Source organism: Mobula birostris, chromosome 14 (genome assembly GCF_030028105.1).
Source record: "Mobula birostris isolate sMobBir1 chromosome 14, sMobBir1.hap1, whole genome shotgun sequence".
In the NCBI taxonomy this organism is placed as follows: domain Eukaryota; kingdom Metazoa; phylum Chordata; class Chondrichthyes; order Myliobatiformes; family Myliobatidae; genus Mobula; species Mobula birostris.
This window is the reverse complement of record NC_092383.1, coordinates 39,037,594-39,055,232: the sequence shown is the minus strand read 5'-3', so window position 1 is coordinate 39,055,232 and position 17,639 is coordinate 39,037,594. Positions and strand designations below refer to the sequence as shown.

General features: G+C 41.5%; 1 protein-coding gene across 7 annotated transcripts in view; it reads right to left on the bottom strand.

Annotated features, from left to right (window-relative positions):
• Window positions 1-17,639, bottom strand: part of abhd17c (abhydrolase domain containing 17C, depalmitoylase) — an 80,406-nt gene that overhangs the window by 37,982 nt on the left and 24,785 nt on the right. Inside the window, exon 3 of one of the 7 annotated variants that reach the window (XM_072278414.1) lies at window positions 6,676-7,706. The exons of the other annotated variants lie outside the window; for them this stretch is intronic. Within the exon in view, the coding sequence (XP_072134515.1) occupies window positions 7,562-7,706 (145 nt within the window). The 3' untranslated portion in view covers window positions 6,676-7,561. Of the gene's footprint in view, window positions 1-6,675; window positions 7,707-17,639 lie in introns of those variants that run through there. 7 annotated transcript variants of the gene reach the window in all.

Sequence of the window (17,639 nt, the reverse complement as noted above, 5' to 3'; positions counted from 1 at the left end):
TGACCTTATTTTCAATACCTTGGTTACAGTTGATACAGTTTTTCAGGAAAATGTAAAATTCTACAATTTAAGCTGGTTTTACTATTGATAGTTGATTGGTAATTAAAATATGGCTATTTATATTTCTGATGTATATAAAATAATCACATTAACAGTGGAATACTATGTCCACTTACCCCCAAAAAATTGATTTCAGCCTTGAAAGCTAATTGCATTGACTAGTTACTTATTAGCCACATTGTAATTTCCTGTTTTTAATTATGCAAATTATTGTATCCTAACTCACTGTTGTCTACAAACTTGAGTAGAAAACACTGCAACCAGATTAATATAGTGAAAAAGAAAAACATCATTTCTCACACACATTTTACTAATTCAGAGCACGTACAAGGGACTCTGTTGTCAGGAGTACTGATAAGCATTTCTGTGGCTGCAAGCAATGGTGTACCTGCCTCCATGGTACTAGGATCAAAGGGCATTTCTGAGCATGCCAGGAACATTTTGAAAAGGAGGATGAGTAGCGAGAGGTTGTGGTCATATTTGTACAAGTGAGTGACAAGGTCCTGCCAGGATTTCTTTTGTTTATTTGGGGCACAATGCAACTTAACTGGGACAGGAGACAGTTGCCAGTTTCTAACTAGGATATAGTGTGTGTACTTGTGTGGCTGTTAGACATGCTTAGAGCAAAGTTTTAAAATAGTATCAGTTGCAGGTGTTTGTGCTCAAAAAGTAGTGATTTTTGTCACTGATGGTTGGCAAAAAAATAAGCAACGAAACAATTCAGAACTGCAGTTCATTGAGGCTTGGAGATGCCAAAAATGGCCGGAAGTGAAAATGAAATGATTTCAAGTTAGGAACTACGAAGAATTTGATGGTAACAACAATCATCTGAAACATTGTATGAAGGCAGTCCATTATCGGCATGAAAGGTCTGCCTAGATTTTATTCATTTACAGTCAAAAGAACATGGCAATGTACTGTTGATAATTTAAGAATACACAGTTTTGTAATATAGTAATATTTGTAGTTCTAATTTGTTCTGTATTTCAAATACATAATTTGTTACTCAGTTAAACGGTAGATTGTCTTTTTTTTATATACCTTCTTAACCATTTCCATTAAACTTCAGCTAAGTGAGGCAGCCGCTTAATTGGCCCAAAATATACTGGTCCCAATGTGCCTCAATTAACTGAAATCCACTATGTAAAGAATTAGGCAAAAGATTAAAAAGCAAGACTCCAGGGTTATAATCTGTGTGATATTTCTGCGCCTCCACTTCCTAAGAAGATTGAGGCAAGCAAGGGACACCTGTCCCCATCTTAACTATATTTTACAGGAGCACCATTGAGAGCGTCCTGACAAGTTGCATCTCCATCTGGTATGGGAGCAGTTAAGCATTGGAGCAGAAGTTCCTACAAAGGAGTGTGAGAACATCTGAGAGGCTCATAGTGGTCTCCCTATCATCCATAAGGGACAATTATCAGGAGTGCTGCATACACAGGGCCCTTAGTATTAAGGATCCTGCCCATCCATCCAGCAACCTCTTTGACTTTCTACCATCAGGCAGGAGACTACGATGCATTAAAACAAGAATGGTTAAAATGAGAAACAGTTTCTTCCCCCAGGTCATTAGGCTTCTGAACTCCCCGCCGCATCGTATTGGAAATGTCCCTGGTTAATCTGTTCCGTATCTTATAATATTAATGCACTTTAGTTTGTTATTTGTGTGTGATTCATCTGTATATTTCATCCTTACCTTCGTAAGTTATTGTTGTGCTCTGTATGTAATGTGTACCGTTGTGCTTTACACTCTGGTTTGAAGAAATGTTTCGTATATATACATATATACATACACATATACACACACACATACACACACATACATATATACACACACACACATATATATGTGAGCGCTGTGAGAGAAGACAGAGGAGGGGTAAGAGGGCTGGCATCCATGCTAGGCTGAAAGCTAACCCCACCAGGCCAGCGGTACCATCCCTCCTGCTCTCAAATGTCCGCTCCATCGACAACAAGCTGGATGAGCTGCGTCTGCTGAGGGAAACACACAAGGAATTTAAAGACTGCTGTGTGTATGTCTTAACGGAATCCTGGCTCCATGACAACATACCGGATGCAGCGATACAGTTAGAGGGAATGACACCATTTTGTGCGGACAGAGAGGCAGCTAGCTCCAGTAAGAGCCGAGGAGGAGGTCTGTGTGTTTATATAAACAAAGACTGGTGTGTGAACCCTACAGTAGTTGCTAAACACTGCTCACCACTGGCTGAATTTCTCATTGTGAAATGCCGGCCATTCTATCTGCTGAGGGAATTCACCATCATGTTTGTGGCAGCTGTTTACGTAGCTCCCAGTGCCAATGCTAAGGCTAATGCTAACGAAGTACTGGGAGGCCTAGATGAAGCCATCAGTGAGCTACTGACTACACATCCTGACAGCTTTGTGGTGATTGCTGGGGACTTTAACTACACCAGCTTAAAGACTGTGTTCCCCAAATTCTGGCAATATGTAGATTTCAAAACCAGGGGAGACAACACACTGGACTTGGTTTATACCAACACACCCAGGCATACAAAGCAGCCCCCTGCCCCCACCTTGGCCACTCTGACCACATATCTGTCATGTTAACACCAGCATATAAACCTCTGCTTAAACGTGTGAGAGCAGAGAAAAGAGAGATAAGGGTCTGGCCAAAAGGAACAGCCTCAGCACTACAAGACTGTTTTTCGCACACAGACTGGGACATATTCAAAACAGCAGCCTCCTATGATGACCATACAGACATTGAGGAGTATGCGGAGGCAGTAATCAGCTACACAGCCAAATGCACGGAGAATGTCACTGTGATGAAAACCTTCACCGCACGTGATTATAAAAAGCCATGGATGACAACAGAGGTGCGTTCACTACTGAAGGCCCATGACAGCCTACAGATCGGGGGACAGGAGTGCGCTTTGCTCAGCCAGGTCTGCACTTTCACTAGGGATCAGGAAAGCGAAAAGGGCCTACGCGGGCAAAATACTCGGACACTTCTGTGACACAGGTGACACCAGATGGATGTGGCAGGGAATTAAAGCTCTGACAGACTACAAGATCAGGCAGAAAACTGATGACAGCGATGCCTCTCTACCAGACAGGCTTAACAAATTCTTTGCCTGCTTCGAAGCATCAAACACTACAGCAAGGGGGAGAGCCAGTCCCTTTTTACCACCTGACCAGCCGGCTCCAATCATTGATCCAGAGCAAACACGGAGGACCCTTGCCAGGGTCAACCCACGAAAAGCGGGAGGTCCCGACAACATCCCTGGCCGTGTGCTCAAGGAATGTGCTGATGTATTAGCCGATGCCCTGACAGACATTTTCAACATCTCCCTTAGTCAAGCTATTGTCCCCAGATGCTTCAAAACCTCCACAATCATCCCTGTAGCAAAGAAATCAGTTGTAGCCTGTCTAAATGATTACCGTCCTGTTGCCCTGACCCCCATAGTAATGAAATGTTTTGAACGGCTTGTCAAGCCTCATATTACAGCCAGCCTCCCCTCATCACTGGATCCTCTACAGTTTGCTTATCATCCAAATCGCTCAAAGGAGGATGCAATATCCACCACACTGCACACAGTTCTCTCTCACTTGGACAACAAAGACACTTATGCCAGAATCCTGTACATTGATTTCAGTTCAGTGTTCAATACCATCATCCCGCACAGACTAGTGGAGAAACTGTCACTGCTTGGCCTTAATACTGCCATGTGTCTCTGGATTCTGGATTTCTTGACAGAAAGACCACAGTCAGTCCGTGTTGGCAGGAACATCTCTGACTCCATCACACTGAGCACTGGATCCCCACAAGGCTGTGTGCTTAGCCCATTGCTGTTTACACTGCTAACACATGACTGTGCAGCCAGATTCAAGGAGAACCTGATCATTAAATTTGCAGATGATACCACAGTGGTGGGGCTCATCAGCAAAAATGATAAAACAATGTACAGGGAGGAGGTCAAACACCTAGGGAGCTGGTGCAGGGATAACAACTTGATGCTTAATGTCACCAAAACCAAGGAGATGATTGTCGATTTCAGACGGTCTCAGCCTGAGCACACACCCCTCAGCATCAGCAGCTCCACAGTGGAGAGAATGGAAAACTTCAAGTTCCTTGGGGTGCAGATCTCGGACAATCTCACCTGGTCCAGGAACATCACTGGGACTGTGAGACTGGCCCAGCAGAGATTGCACTTTCTGAGAAAGCTTAAACAAGCATCACTCCCCACTAACATCTTAACTACATTCTACAGAGGCGTGGTTGAGAGTGTGCTGACCTTTTGCATCACAACCTGGTACTCCAGCTGCAGCGCTGTCAACAAAAAAGCCTTGCAGAGGGTGGTTAGGGGAGCAGAGAAGGTTATTGGGGTCTCCCTACCTTCTGTCCAAGACCTCTTTCAGAGTCGATGCCTCCAGAAGACACGGTACATCATTAAAGACCCCTCACACCCTCTCCATGAACTGTTTGTTCTTCTGCCATCAGGCAAACGTTACAGGAGCATCAAAAATAAAACCACAAGGCTACTAAACAGCTTCCTCACACAGGCAGCCAGATTGCTAAATAGCTGCTCTACCTGACTCTGCTTTGGACACTTAACTTGCACTGGACACTTATAACTTGATTTTAACTGACATGTGGCTGTTGTGTTTTACTATTTATTGTTATGTTTATTATTTAGTGTTGTATTTGTTATGTTATGATTACACTGCTCCTGAGAAACGCTGTCTCATTCAGCCCTGCAGAGCTGATGTACGGTTAGAATGACAATAAAGTTTTTTGAATCTTTGAATCTTAAATAAGGTAAATGAATGTGTAGCTGAAGAAATGGTACAAGGGGGATGGGTTGCATCTGAAATGGAGGAGGACCAATATTCTTCCGGGGAGATCTGCTAGGTTTAAACAATACTGCCAAGGAATGGGACCCAAAGCAGTAGTGTATCAGATGAGGCTGTTGAAGCAAATGTACAGCAGATGTTAAAGCAAATATGTCAAGGTTAAAGCAAGATTCAAAAAACTATTTTCTTTAATGCAAGAACCTTCGCAGGTAAGGGAGATGAACTCTAAGCATGGATTGGCATGCAGTTATGATATTATAGCTGTCACAGAAACATGGTTGAATGATGGGTAAGATTGGCAGCTCCATGTTTCAGATTTTTAATACTTTCAGTGCAAGAGCTGGAGGCAAGGAATGAGACCAAGTTGCACTATTTGTTAGAGAGACCATCACTGCACTGCTTAGAGAGAACATCCCAGGGAATGTCCACTGAGGACATATGGGGTGAAGCATGAAGTGTAGGAATAGCATTGTAATAGTATGTAACTTTAATTCCCTAATGTTGTCTGGAACTTCCTCAGAATGAAGGTAAAGTTTGGGGTAGGGCTTGTTAAATAGGTCCGGGAAAGAGCTAGATCAGATAAAGGAAAATCATAGAAGTCCCTATTAAGAGCAAAGGGTAGTCAGAGAAAATAAAGGGGTCCCCTTGAAGATCAACGGTAACTTATGTGTGGAGCCACAAGAAACAGGCAATATGTTAAAAGCATATTTGTCTGTGCTTACCATGGAGAAAGGCATGGAAGCTAGTGAGTCGAAGACAGAGAATAGAGGTATCTTGGCAAATATCAATATAATGAAGGTGATGGTGTGGCAGAGCTTGAAATATACAAAGGGGTGTAAATCCCTTAGGCCTGACTAAGTGTATCTTAAGATCTATGGGAAGCAAGGAAGGAGATTGCTGAGGCCCTGGCACAGATTTTTGCAACTCCGTTAGCCATTGAAGAGGAGACTGGAGGAAAACCAAAAGTTTCATCTTTATCTGTGGAATTCTCTGCCACAGGAAACAGTTGAGGCCAGTTCATTGGCTATATTTAAGAGGGAGTTAGATATGGCCCTTGTGGCTACGGGGGTCAGGGGGTATGGAGGGAAGGCTGGGGCGGGGTTCTGAGTTGGATGATCAGCCATGATCATAATGAATGGCGGTGTAGGCTCGAAGGACCGAATGGCCTACTCCTGCACCTATTTTCTATGTTTCTATCTCAGAAGGGATAAGCCAGGGCGGGAAATTAATTGGAACAGATTCTGAGCGATAGGATTTATTTGCAATTGGAAAAACAAGGACGGATTAAGGATAGTCAGCATGGTTTTCTGCATGGAAAATTAATTTTCACAAATTTGAATTAAATTTTTTTGAAGAGGTGATGAAGAGGACTGATATTGTCTACATAGATTTCAGCCAAATGTTCTTCATTAGAACTCTCTTAGTCCAGGAATAATACTGAAAAAAAAAGCAAAAAAGAACCTAACTTATTAACTGAATGGCTGACCAGCTTGCCAAACTGGTCTAGCCTGTTTACAGAATCAGAATCAGGTTTATTATCACCGACATGTGATGTGAAATCTGTTAACTTAGCAGCAGCAGTTCAATGCAATACATAATATAGAAAAAAATAAAATAATAAAACAATTACAGTATACATATATTGAATAGATCAAAAATCATGCAAAAATAGAAATACTATATACTAAAAAAGAGACTTTTTGCATTCTCAACTTCATACATTTCCTAAATCTCCAGATAAGAATCTAATTGATACAATTTTTACTCTGAAACCTTTTTATAATGGATCTATTTCTAATATTTATAGTATGTTGTTGGCAATGAGAAACATTCCGTTAGACAAAATTAAAAACCTCTGGGAACAAGACCTACAGATTTCAATTGATGAGGATACTTGGAATGAAATTTTTAAACTTATTCACACCTCTTCGTTATGCGCGCATCACTCTCTTTTACAATTTAAAGTGGTTCATAGAGCCTACATGACTAAAGATAAGCTCTCTCGTTTTTACTCAGATTTTTCTCCATACAGCAGTAGATGTAATTTCGAAGAGGCCTCTCTAATTCATGTTCTGGTCCTGCCCGCGGCTTGATAAATTTTGGAAAGAAGTATTTCAAACTTTCTCGGAGCTTTTTAAAATAAACTTTAAACCCAACCCTCTGACTGCCTTGTATGGCATTGTTGGAGGAAATGATTTTACTCTTAAATCAAATGATTTGCATATTTTGGCTTTTATTTTTCTTTTAGCCAGAAGAGTTTTGTTGCTTAAAAGGAAAGATGCCACTCTGCCTACTCATGCCCATTGGTTGATTGATGTTATGTCATGTTTAAATCTAGAGAAGATTAGGTTTTCTATTTCTATACCTAGACAAGATTTTTTCACATTATGGGGACCTTTTTGGAACTACTTTGACAATCTTTGACCTGTTCAGCAATGATGCTGGCTATTATATGTTTGAATTTATGACTATATGTCCAAGATTTTTTCTTCTTTTCTTTTAATCAAACAGCTGTTTTTTTCCCTCTTTTTTTGTAATGGGGTTTTGATTTTGCTTTAGATTAGAATAAATTATACCTTTTCAATATTATGGTTAATTTACTATACATAGATATGGAGCATTTCAACCTTGTTTTTGTTTCCATGATATCATAATGTATTTTGTATTAATCTATGCAAGTAACTAATAAAAATATTGAAAAAGTAAAAAAGTGACGTAGCGTCCAAGGATTCAATGTCCATTTAGGAATCAGATGACAAAGGGGAAGAAGCTGTTCCTGTTCCAAAACTTCCTGTTCACAGTCTCGCAGCCTATGGGAACATATTCCATCAATGGTACTCAGCTAATGAGAGCACAGTACATAATATTACACACAACTGATAAGAAAATTGTATGTAAATTGATGCTAAGACAATGAGTGCATGCTACATCATTGTTGTTTAGTCAATGAGTATTCAGCAATACACCTTGCAAGGTGTTAGTACTATTTAGACTATATTAATTAAAGGGAGAAGGTTTCTACTCTCCAGTCAGCACTTCGCAGTACTTGTTTTGGTCTGTACAATCAATGTCAAATGCAGTACAAATTATGATAGAGACTTTAGCACTTCCCCTCCCCCTCCATTGTTCTAAGTGACAAAGTCAAAGTTGAGAGGATAGATTGAGACACTTAAAACTACAAAGAATAAATTTAAGCATGAAGAATATCAATCAGAAGAGAATGGATCAAAGAGAAAGAGGTAAAGATAAACAAGGCACCTAAAGATACAAGCTTTTCAGTGAACTGGTAATTGTTGCTTAGGACATGAGAACACAATACATTTTTGTTGTGTTTACAACAGGTTCACATGCTGCAGTGCCTGCAGATTTATTACGGAACATGTTTTACAACAACCTCTAGAAGGAGGTAAGTAAGTAATAGTGTGCGAAATTGGTCTAAAAGACTGTGGGAAAACATTACTTTAGATATGGAACTACAAGCCTTGAAACAACACCATGTTCATATGGAGACATTGAAATAATGGAGACTCCAATTTTGATGGAAGGCACTGCAATGATTGAGTGAAGAATGGTTGGGGAAAAATCATAAGATGCTGGAAACACTTGGTCAGGCAGTATTTCTACAACATAAAGCAGTTACAATTTAGATCTGAGACCCGACATCAAAACTGTACAAGTTTTGATGACCACGAGCTTAATTCACCACTTTAATTCACCATCTCATTCCCACTTTGACTATACTGTTACAACATACTGTTTGACCTATACAGTTACAACAAGGCCCAACCCAAGCCTGGGGAACAGAAATAGAATTTGAATCAGGTTTATTATCACCAGCATGTGACGTGAAATTTGTTGACTTAGCAGCAGCAGTTCAATGCAATGCATGATAATATAGAAACAAGTAAATATGTAAATTACATTAAGTATATACACGTATATTAAATAAATTTAAAATAATGTAAAAACAGAAGTAGCATATATTAAAGAAAGTGAGGTAGTGATCAAGGGTTCAATGTCCACGTAGGAATTGTATGGCAGAGGAGGAGATGCTGTCATGGATGGCTGAGTGTGTGCCTTCAAGCTTCCGTACATCCTATGCCCTGGGTGATGGCAGTCCTTAAATCATGGACATCTCCCATCTGAGGCAGCACTCTATGAAGATGTCTTGGATACTACAGAGGCTGGTACCCAAGATGGAGCTGACTAATTTTACAACTTTCTGTAGTTTTTTTTTGATCCTGTGCAGTAGCCCCCCACAATACCAAACAGTGATGCAGTCTGTCCAGAATACTCTCCACAGTATATCTATAAAAGTTTGAATGTTGTGGGTGACACAACAAATCTCTTCAAACTCCTAATGAAATATAGCTGCTGTCTTGCCTCCTTTATACAAACGTAGCTGCATTGATATTTTGGGACCAGGTTAGATCCTCAGAGGTCTTAACACAACAGTACCTCATCTTCCCTCAAGACTCAACATTGAATTCACCAACTTTACGTAACTTACTTTCTCATCAGTATCAGACTGGCCAATATTGCCTGTCATCACTTTGGCTCTCCACCCCCACCCCCACAATTTTTGTATATATTCTGCCCTGCCTGACATATCCTACAGCCTTACTAATAGTAACACTTTACACCAATGAACTAAATCTGTTTTTGGATGCTACTTAACTGCCACAATATTCTCATGATCTACTTTTCTCAGATACAGTATATACCCTTTGCTCTATCTCTCCCTTCTTCTCTGCTTCCTAAAACCTACATTTTCTCCCCCCCCATTCTGACGATTGATTCCAGACCTGAATCATTAAATGTTTCCTTTTCCTGACCTGTTCAATGTTTCTAGTATTCTATTTTTATTTCAGATTTCCAGCTTCTGCAGTTTTTGATTTTCATTTAGTGAAGTGGGATTAGTGCTTCTTTCCAAGAATGAGTTGAATGCAGCTCTTCAGTGAAGAGAACTATGCTCAACAGTTCTGACTACAGGATCTAGACTTCAAAAATAAGATTCACAACCTAGCCCATTTATCCAGTAGTCTGAGCCACAGCCTGCCTTGCCCATTTCTTTCCCATCTTCTGCTGCTACTTTAATGTGGTCACCAGTTCATCTTTTTTCCAGTTTACAGTGCATTTTATATTAACTCCCAATGTACATTTAATATTGTTACAGCCTATACTTATTCTCAATGAAACCCTTATTTATCACTTGAGAGTAGTAAAATAATAAAGCAAGTAAATATACATACACAGGCACCTTTTAAAGTTGATTTAGTTAGTATTTTTGCACCTGAGAATGCATCCTTTGCGCTAAGGTAGCAATGTTCAGGGGTAACACCTGTGGACTAGAACACTACCAAAACTACAACATTCTTAAAAAAAAATGGAATAGTGATCAAAATTTAGGTATGATAATTATAGACAAAATTAAGTCATTTGGAAAGGCAAACAACAGGAATTCTGCAGATGCTGGAAATTCAAGCATCAAACATCAAAGTTGCTGGTGGACGCAGCAGGTCAGGCAGCATCTGTATGAAGAGGTGCAGTCGACGTTTCAGGCTGAGACCCTTTGTCAGGACTAACTGAAGGAAGAGTGAGTAAGGGATTTGAAAGTTGGAGGGGGAGGGGCAGATCCAAAATGATAGGAGAAGACAGGAGGGGGAGGGATAGAGCCAAGAGCTGGACAGGTGATAGGCAAAAGGGGATACGAGAGGATCATGGGACAGGAGGTCCGGAAAGAAAGACGGGGGGGGGGGGGGTACCCAGAGGATGGGCAAGAGGTATATTCAGAGGGACACAGGGAGAAAAAGGAGAGTGAGAGAAAGAATGTGTGCATAAAAATAAGTAACAGATGGGGTACGAGGGGGAGGTGGGGCCTTAGCGAAAGTTAGAGAAGTCGATGTTCATGCCATCAGGTTGGAGGCTACCCAGACGGAATATAAGGTGTTGTTCCTCCAACCTGAGTGTGGCTTCACCTTTACAGTAGAGGAGGCCGTGGATAGACATGTCAGAATGGGAATGGGATGTGGAATTAAAATGTGTGGCCACTGGGAGATCCTGCTTTCTCTGGCGGACAGAGCGTAGATGTTCAGCAAAGCGGTCTCCCAGTCTGCGTCGGGTCTCGCCAATATATAAAAGGCCACATCGGGAGCACCGGACGCAGTATATCACCCCAGTCGACTCACAGGTGAAGTGTTGCCTCATCTGGAAGGACTGTTTAGGGCCCTGAATGGTGGTAAGGGAGGAAGTGTAAGGGCATGTGTAGCACTTGTTCCACTTACACTGGCGAGACCCGACGCAGACTGGGAGACCGTTTTGCTGAACATCTACGCTCTGTCCGCCAGAGAAAGCAGGATCTCCCAGTGGCCACACATTTTAATTCCACATCCCATTCCCATTCTGACATGTCTATCCACGGCCTCCTCTACTGTAAAGATGAAGCCACACTCAGGTTGGAGGAACAACACCTTATATTCCGTCTGGGTAGCCTCCAATCTGATGGCATGAACATCAACTTCTCTAACTTCCGCTAAGGCCCCACCTCCCCCTCGTACCCCATCTGTTACTTATTTTTATGCACACATTCTTTCTCTCACTCTCCTTTTTCTCCCTCTGTCCCTCTGAATATACCTCTTGCCCATCCTCTGGGTCCCCCCCCCCCATTGTCTTTCTTCCCGGACCTCATGTCCCATGATCCTCTCGTATCCCCTTTTGCCAATCACCTGTCCAGCTCTTGGCTCTATCCCTCCCCCTCCTGTCTTCTCCTATCATTTTGGATCTCCCCCTCCCCCTCCAACTTTCAAATCCCTTACTCACTCTTCCTTCAGTTAGTCCTGACGAAGGGTCTCGGCCTGAAACGTCGACTGCACCTCTTCCTACAGATGCTGCCTGACCTGCTGCGTTCACCAGCAACTTTGATGTGCGTCATTTGGAAAGGCCTTGTTTTTTTAAAATATAGTGAAACTCCATCTATCCACCTCAACCAACTCAGCAGAATTTTATTTTATGAAGTAACTGAGGGTTGATATGAGAAATGTTGTTGCTATGTCTATGTGGGTAATGTGCTAACATTAATGGAAATCTAGCTAACAGAAAGCGATTCCAATAATTTCTTTTCAGGTCGGCAAGTATAGCTAGCGTACAAGGATCAATACTAGAATTTCAAATACTATGAGATATTTTAGCCAAAGTTGTTGATGAAATACATGGGAAAGCAAGTTGATACACACAACAAAATGTTTTTAAATATATACGTATAGGTTAAGCAAGTGAGCAAAAATTGACAGATTATGCAGTTCTATGCTCAACTATTACTAGTTACCAGCTTCCAATTTATAAATTGTTCAACATTTACAGCATTTTGCTAGGGGAGACACATTTGTCAAAACAGATTTTCAGACCTTAACTATCTCTGTATGAAGAAATACTTTATATCATATTTGATTGGCCTGGATCTTAGATGTTACATCCTTCACACTCATCTGCTGTGCTATCCCAGAGGAAATATAATAAGCTAGCAAAATTATAAAGACCATAGACCATAAGAGATAGGAGCAGAATTAGACCATTTGGCCCATCGCATCTGTTCCGCCATTCAATCATGGCTGATCCATTCTCCACCCCCCCCCCCCCTCAGTCCCACTCCCTGGTCTTCTCCCTGTAACCTTTGAAACTAGCCAATTAAGAACCTATCAATCTTCACCTTAAATACACCCAATTACCTGGTCTCCACAGCTGCCTGCGATAACAAACTCCACCGATTCACCACCCTCTGGCTACAGAAATTTCTCCACATCTCTATTTTAAATGGATGCCCCCCCCCCCCCATCCTGAGGCTGTGCCCTCTTGTTCTAGGTTCCCCCACCACAGGAAACATCCTTTGCATGTCTATTCCGGTTAGGCCTTTCAACATTTGAAAGTTTTCAATGAGATTCCCCACCCATCCTTCTAAATTACAGTGAGTACGGGCCCAGTGCCATCAAACATTCCTCATGTGATAACCCTTTCATTCCCAGAATCATCCTTGTGAACCTCCTCTGAACCATCTCCAATGCCAGCACATCTTTTCTTAGATGAGGAGCCCAAAACTATTCACGAAACTCTAGGTGAGGTCTCACCAGCGCCTTATAAAGCCTCAGCATCACATCCTTGCTCGTATGTTTTAGACCTTTTGAAATGAAAGCTAACATTTCATTTGTCTTCCTCACCACTGACTCCACCTGCAAGTTAACCTTTAGGATGTTCTGCACAAGGACTGCCAACTCCCTTTGCATCTCGATTTTTGGATTTTCTCCCTGTTTGGAAAAAAGTCTGCACATTTACTTCTACCACCAAAGTGCATGACTGTGCATTTCCAACATTGTATTTCATTTGCCACTTTCTTGTCATTCTCTTAATCTGAAGGAAGGCTCCTTCTGCAGCCTTCCTGTTTCCTCGACACTACCTGCCACTCCACCAATCTTCGTATCATCTGCAAATTTGGCAACAAAGCCATCTATTCCATCATCTAAATCATGGATATGCAGCATAAAAAGCTGTCCCAACACCAAGCTCTGTGGAACATCACTAATCGGGGCAGCCAACCAGAAAAAGATCCTTTTATTCCCACTCGCTGCCTCCTACCAATCTGCCAATGTTCTAACCATGCTAGTAACTCTCCTACAATACCATTGGCACTTAACTTGGTAAGCAGTCTCATGTGTGGCAACTTGTCAAAAGCCTTCTGAAAACCCAAAGATACAACATCTGCTGCAGCCCCTTTATCTATCCTACTTGTAGTCTCCTCAAAGGATTCCAACAGGTTTGTCAGGCAAGGTTTTCCCTTAAGGAAACCAGGCTGTCTTTGTCCTATCTTGTCCTGTGTCACCAAGTACTCCATAACTTCATCCTTAACAATTGACTCCAACATCTTCCCAACCACTGAGGATAGGCTAACTGGTCTATAATTTCCTTTCTGCTGCCTCCCTTCTTTCTTAAAGAGTGAGTGACATTTTCAATTTTCCAGTCCTCCAAAACCATGCCAGAGTCCAATGATTCTTGAAAGATCATTACTAATGTCTTCACAATTTCTACCACCATCTCTTTCACAACCCTAGGATGCAGGTCATCTGGTCCGGGTGACCTATGCACCTTTAAGTCTTTCAGCTTTTTGAGCATCTTCTCCTTTGTAATAGTAACTCTTCCCCTACAGCCTTCAACATACTGCTAGTGTCTTCCACAGTGAAGACTGATGCAAAATACTCAATTTAGTTCATCTGCCATCTCCTTATCCCCCATTATTATTTCTCCAGGCTTATTTTCCAGCTGTCCTATATCCATCTCATCCCTCTTATTTTTTTTAATGTATACTTGAAAAAGCTTTTTCTACTTATGTTAATATTGTTTGCTAGCTTGCTTTCATATTTCATCTTTTCCATCCTAATGATTCTTTTAGTTGCTTTCTGTGGGTTTTTAAAAGCTTCCCAATCCTCTAAATTCCTGGTAATTCTTGCTTTCTTTTGTTTTTACATTAGCTTTGACTTTCTTTGTCAGCCACAGTTGTAGTATTTTGCTGTTGAGTATTTCTTTGTTTTTGGTATACATCTATCCTGTACCTTCCTCATTTTTCATAGAAATTAAAACTTTTGCTGCTCTGCTGTCATCCCTGCCAGCATTTCCTTCCAATTTACTTTGGCCAACTCCTCTCTCATACCACCGTAATTTCCTTTACTCCACTGAAATACTGCTATGTCAGACTTTACTTATCCCTATCAAATTTCAAGTTGAACTCAATCATATTGTGATCACTGTCTCCTAAGTGTTCCTTTTCCTTAAGCTCCCTAATCACCTTTGGTTCATTACATAACACCCAATCCAGTATTGCTAATCCCCTAGTAGGCTCAATGACAAGCTGCTCTAAAAAAAACATTCAACAAAATCACTCCCTTGAGATCCATTACCAATCTGATTTTGCCAATCTACCTGCATGTTGAAATCTCTCATGACTATCATAACATCGTTCTTTTGACACACCTTTTCTATTTCCCGTTGTATTCTGTAGTCCACAACCCAGCTATGGTTTGGAGGCCTGTATATAACTGCCAGCAAGGCCCTTTTACCCTTGCAGTTTCTTAATTCAACACACAAGGATTCAACATCTTCAGATCCTATGTCATATCCTTTTAATGATTTGATGCCATTCTTTACCAGCAGAGCCACACCACCCCCTCTGCCTACCTTCCTGTCCCTCCAATACAATGTGTAACCTTGGACATTCAGCTCCCAACTACAACTACCCTTCAGCCACGATTCAGTGATGGTCACATCATACCCGACAATCTGTAGAAGTGTAACAAGATTATCCACTTTATTTCGTGCATTGAGATAACACTTTGAGTACTGTATTTGCTACCCTGTTTGATTCTGCATCCCTAGTGCACTAATACTCACCCTACTGGCTGCAATTTTGTCCTATCATCTGCCTGCCCTTCCTAGCAGTTTGACTACACACTATCTTTGCTTTTTTACCATCTGTTCTATCCTGAGCCCCTTCATTCCAGTTTCCATCCCCCTGCCAAATTGGTTTAAACCCTCCCTAACAGCTCTAATGAATCTGCCCACGAGAATTTTGGTCCCCTCTTGGGTTGAGGTGTAATTGTCCCTTTTGCACAGGTCATACCTCCCCCAGAAGAGATCCAATAATCCAAGAACCTGAAGCCTTGCCCCCATACCAGCTTCTCAGCCACACATCTGCTAAGTCATCCCATTTCTACTCTGACACATGGCACAGGTAGCAATTCAGAAATTACTACCTTAGAGGTCCTGCTTCTCAGCTTCCTGCCTAGATCACTTCATTCTCTCTTCAGGACCTCTTTGCTTTTCATTCCCTCCCAACTACTAACAAATTCTATAAACTTTCACTAGACCAATAACACTATAAATTGTTTGCTTTATTAATATCCTTCTTAACCGTGGAGTGATAATGGAATGATCCTACCCATGAGAAACTGCTGTTCTGAAAATCAAGGTTCCTTGCATTGCTTGAAGCGGTTTCTGTATCTATTGTTTAACAGGCAAAAAGCAGCTAATTTTCAAATCTAAGAATTCCTGGGAAGAGAAACTGCTAACATAGAAGAATATTTGATATACACTCAGTGGTCACTTTATTAGGTACGGGGTGAAACCCAGTGTGGCCTTCTGCTGCTGCTTCAAGGTTCAAAGTGTTGTGCATTTACAGATGCACATCTGCACATCTCTGCTGTAACCTGTGGTTATTTGAGTTTTTGTCACCTTCCTGTCAGCTTGAACCTATCTGACCATTATCCTCTGACCCCTCTCATTAACAAGGCATTTATTTTCACCCTCAGAACTGCCGCTCACTGGATTTTTTTTTTGCTTTTCACATCATCCACTATACACTCTAGAGTCTGTGTGAAAATCCCAAGAGATCAGCAGTTTCTGAGATACTCAAAACAACTACGTCTCGCACCAATAATCATTCCATGGTCAACATCACTTAGATCACATTCCTTCCTCATACTGATGCTTGGTTTGAACAACAACTAAACCTTTTGACCATGATTGAGAAGATGAAGAACCTGGGCCTCTGTATTCTCCCTCTGCAATTGGATCCTCGACCTCCTAACTAGAAGAGCACAATCTGTGTGGGTTGGTGATAACACCTCCTCCTTACTGACAGTCAACACTGATGCAGCTCAGGGGTGTGTGCTTAGCCCACTGCTCTAGTCTCTTGACTGTGTGGCTAGGTGTAGCTCAAATACCATCCACAAATTTGCTGATAATACAACCATTGTTGACAGAATCTCAGATGGTGACGTGAGGGCACACAGGAGCAAGATACACCAGCTAGTGGAGTGGTGTCGCAGCAACAACCTGCACTCAACGTCAGTAAGACAAAAGAGCTGATTGTGGACTTCAGGAAGGGTAAGATGAAGGAACACATACCAATCCTCATAGAGGAATCAGAAGTGGAGAGAGTGAGCAGTTTCAAATTCCTGGGTGTCAAGATCTCTGAGGATCTAACCTGGTCCCAACATATCAATGCAGTAATAAAGAAGGCAAGATAGCGGCTATACTTCATTAGGAGTTTGAAGAGACTTGGTATGCCAACAAATACCCTCAAAAACTTCTATAGATGTAACGTGGAGAGCATTCTGATAGGCTGCATCACTCACTGTCTGGTATGGCGGGGGGCTCCTGCACAGGACCGAAAGCAGCTGCAGCGGGTTGTAAATTTAGTCATCTCCATCTTGGATACTAGACTACAAAGTACCCAGGACATCTTCAAGGCGCAGTGTCTCAGGAAGGCAGCATCCATTATTAAGGACCTCCAGCACGCAGAGCATGCCCTTTTTTCACTGTTATCATCAGGTAGGAGGTATAGAAGCCTGAAGGCACACACTCAGTGATTCAGGATCAGCTTCTTCTCCTCTGCCATCTGATACCTAAATGGACACTGAACCTTAGATACAGGTTTCCCCCCGCCATCCGAAGGTAGAGCGTTCCTATAAAACGGTTCGTAAGCCAGAATGTCATAAAGTGAAGAAGTAATTACCATTTATTTATATGGGAAAAATTTGTAAGTGTTCGCAGACCCAAAAAGTAACCTACCAAATCATGCCAAATAACACATAAAACCTAAAATAACAGTAACATATAGTAAAAGCAGGAATGATATGATAAATACACAGCCTATATAAAGTAAAAATACTTTTCTACAATCATTGCCGCACTGTTCTCCA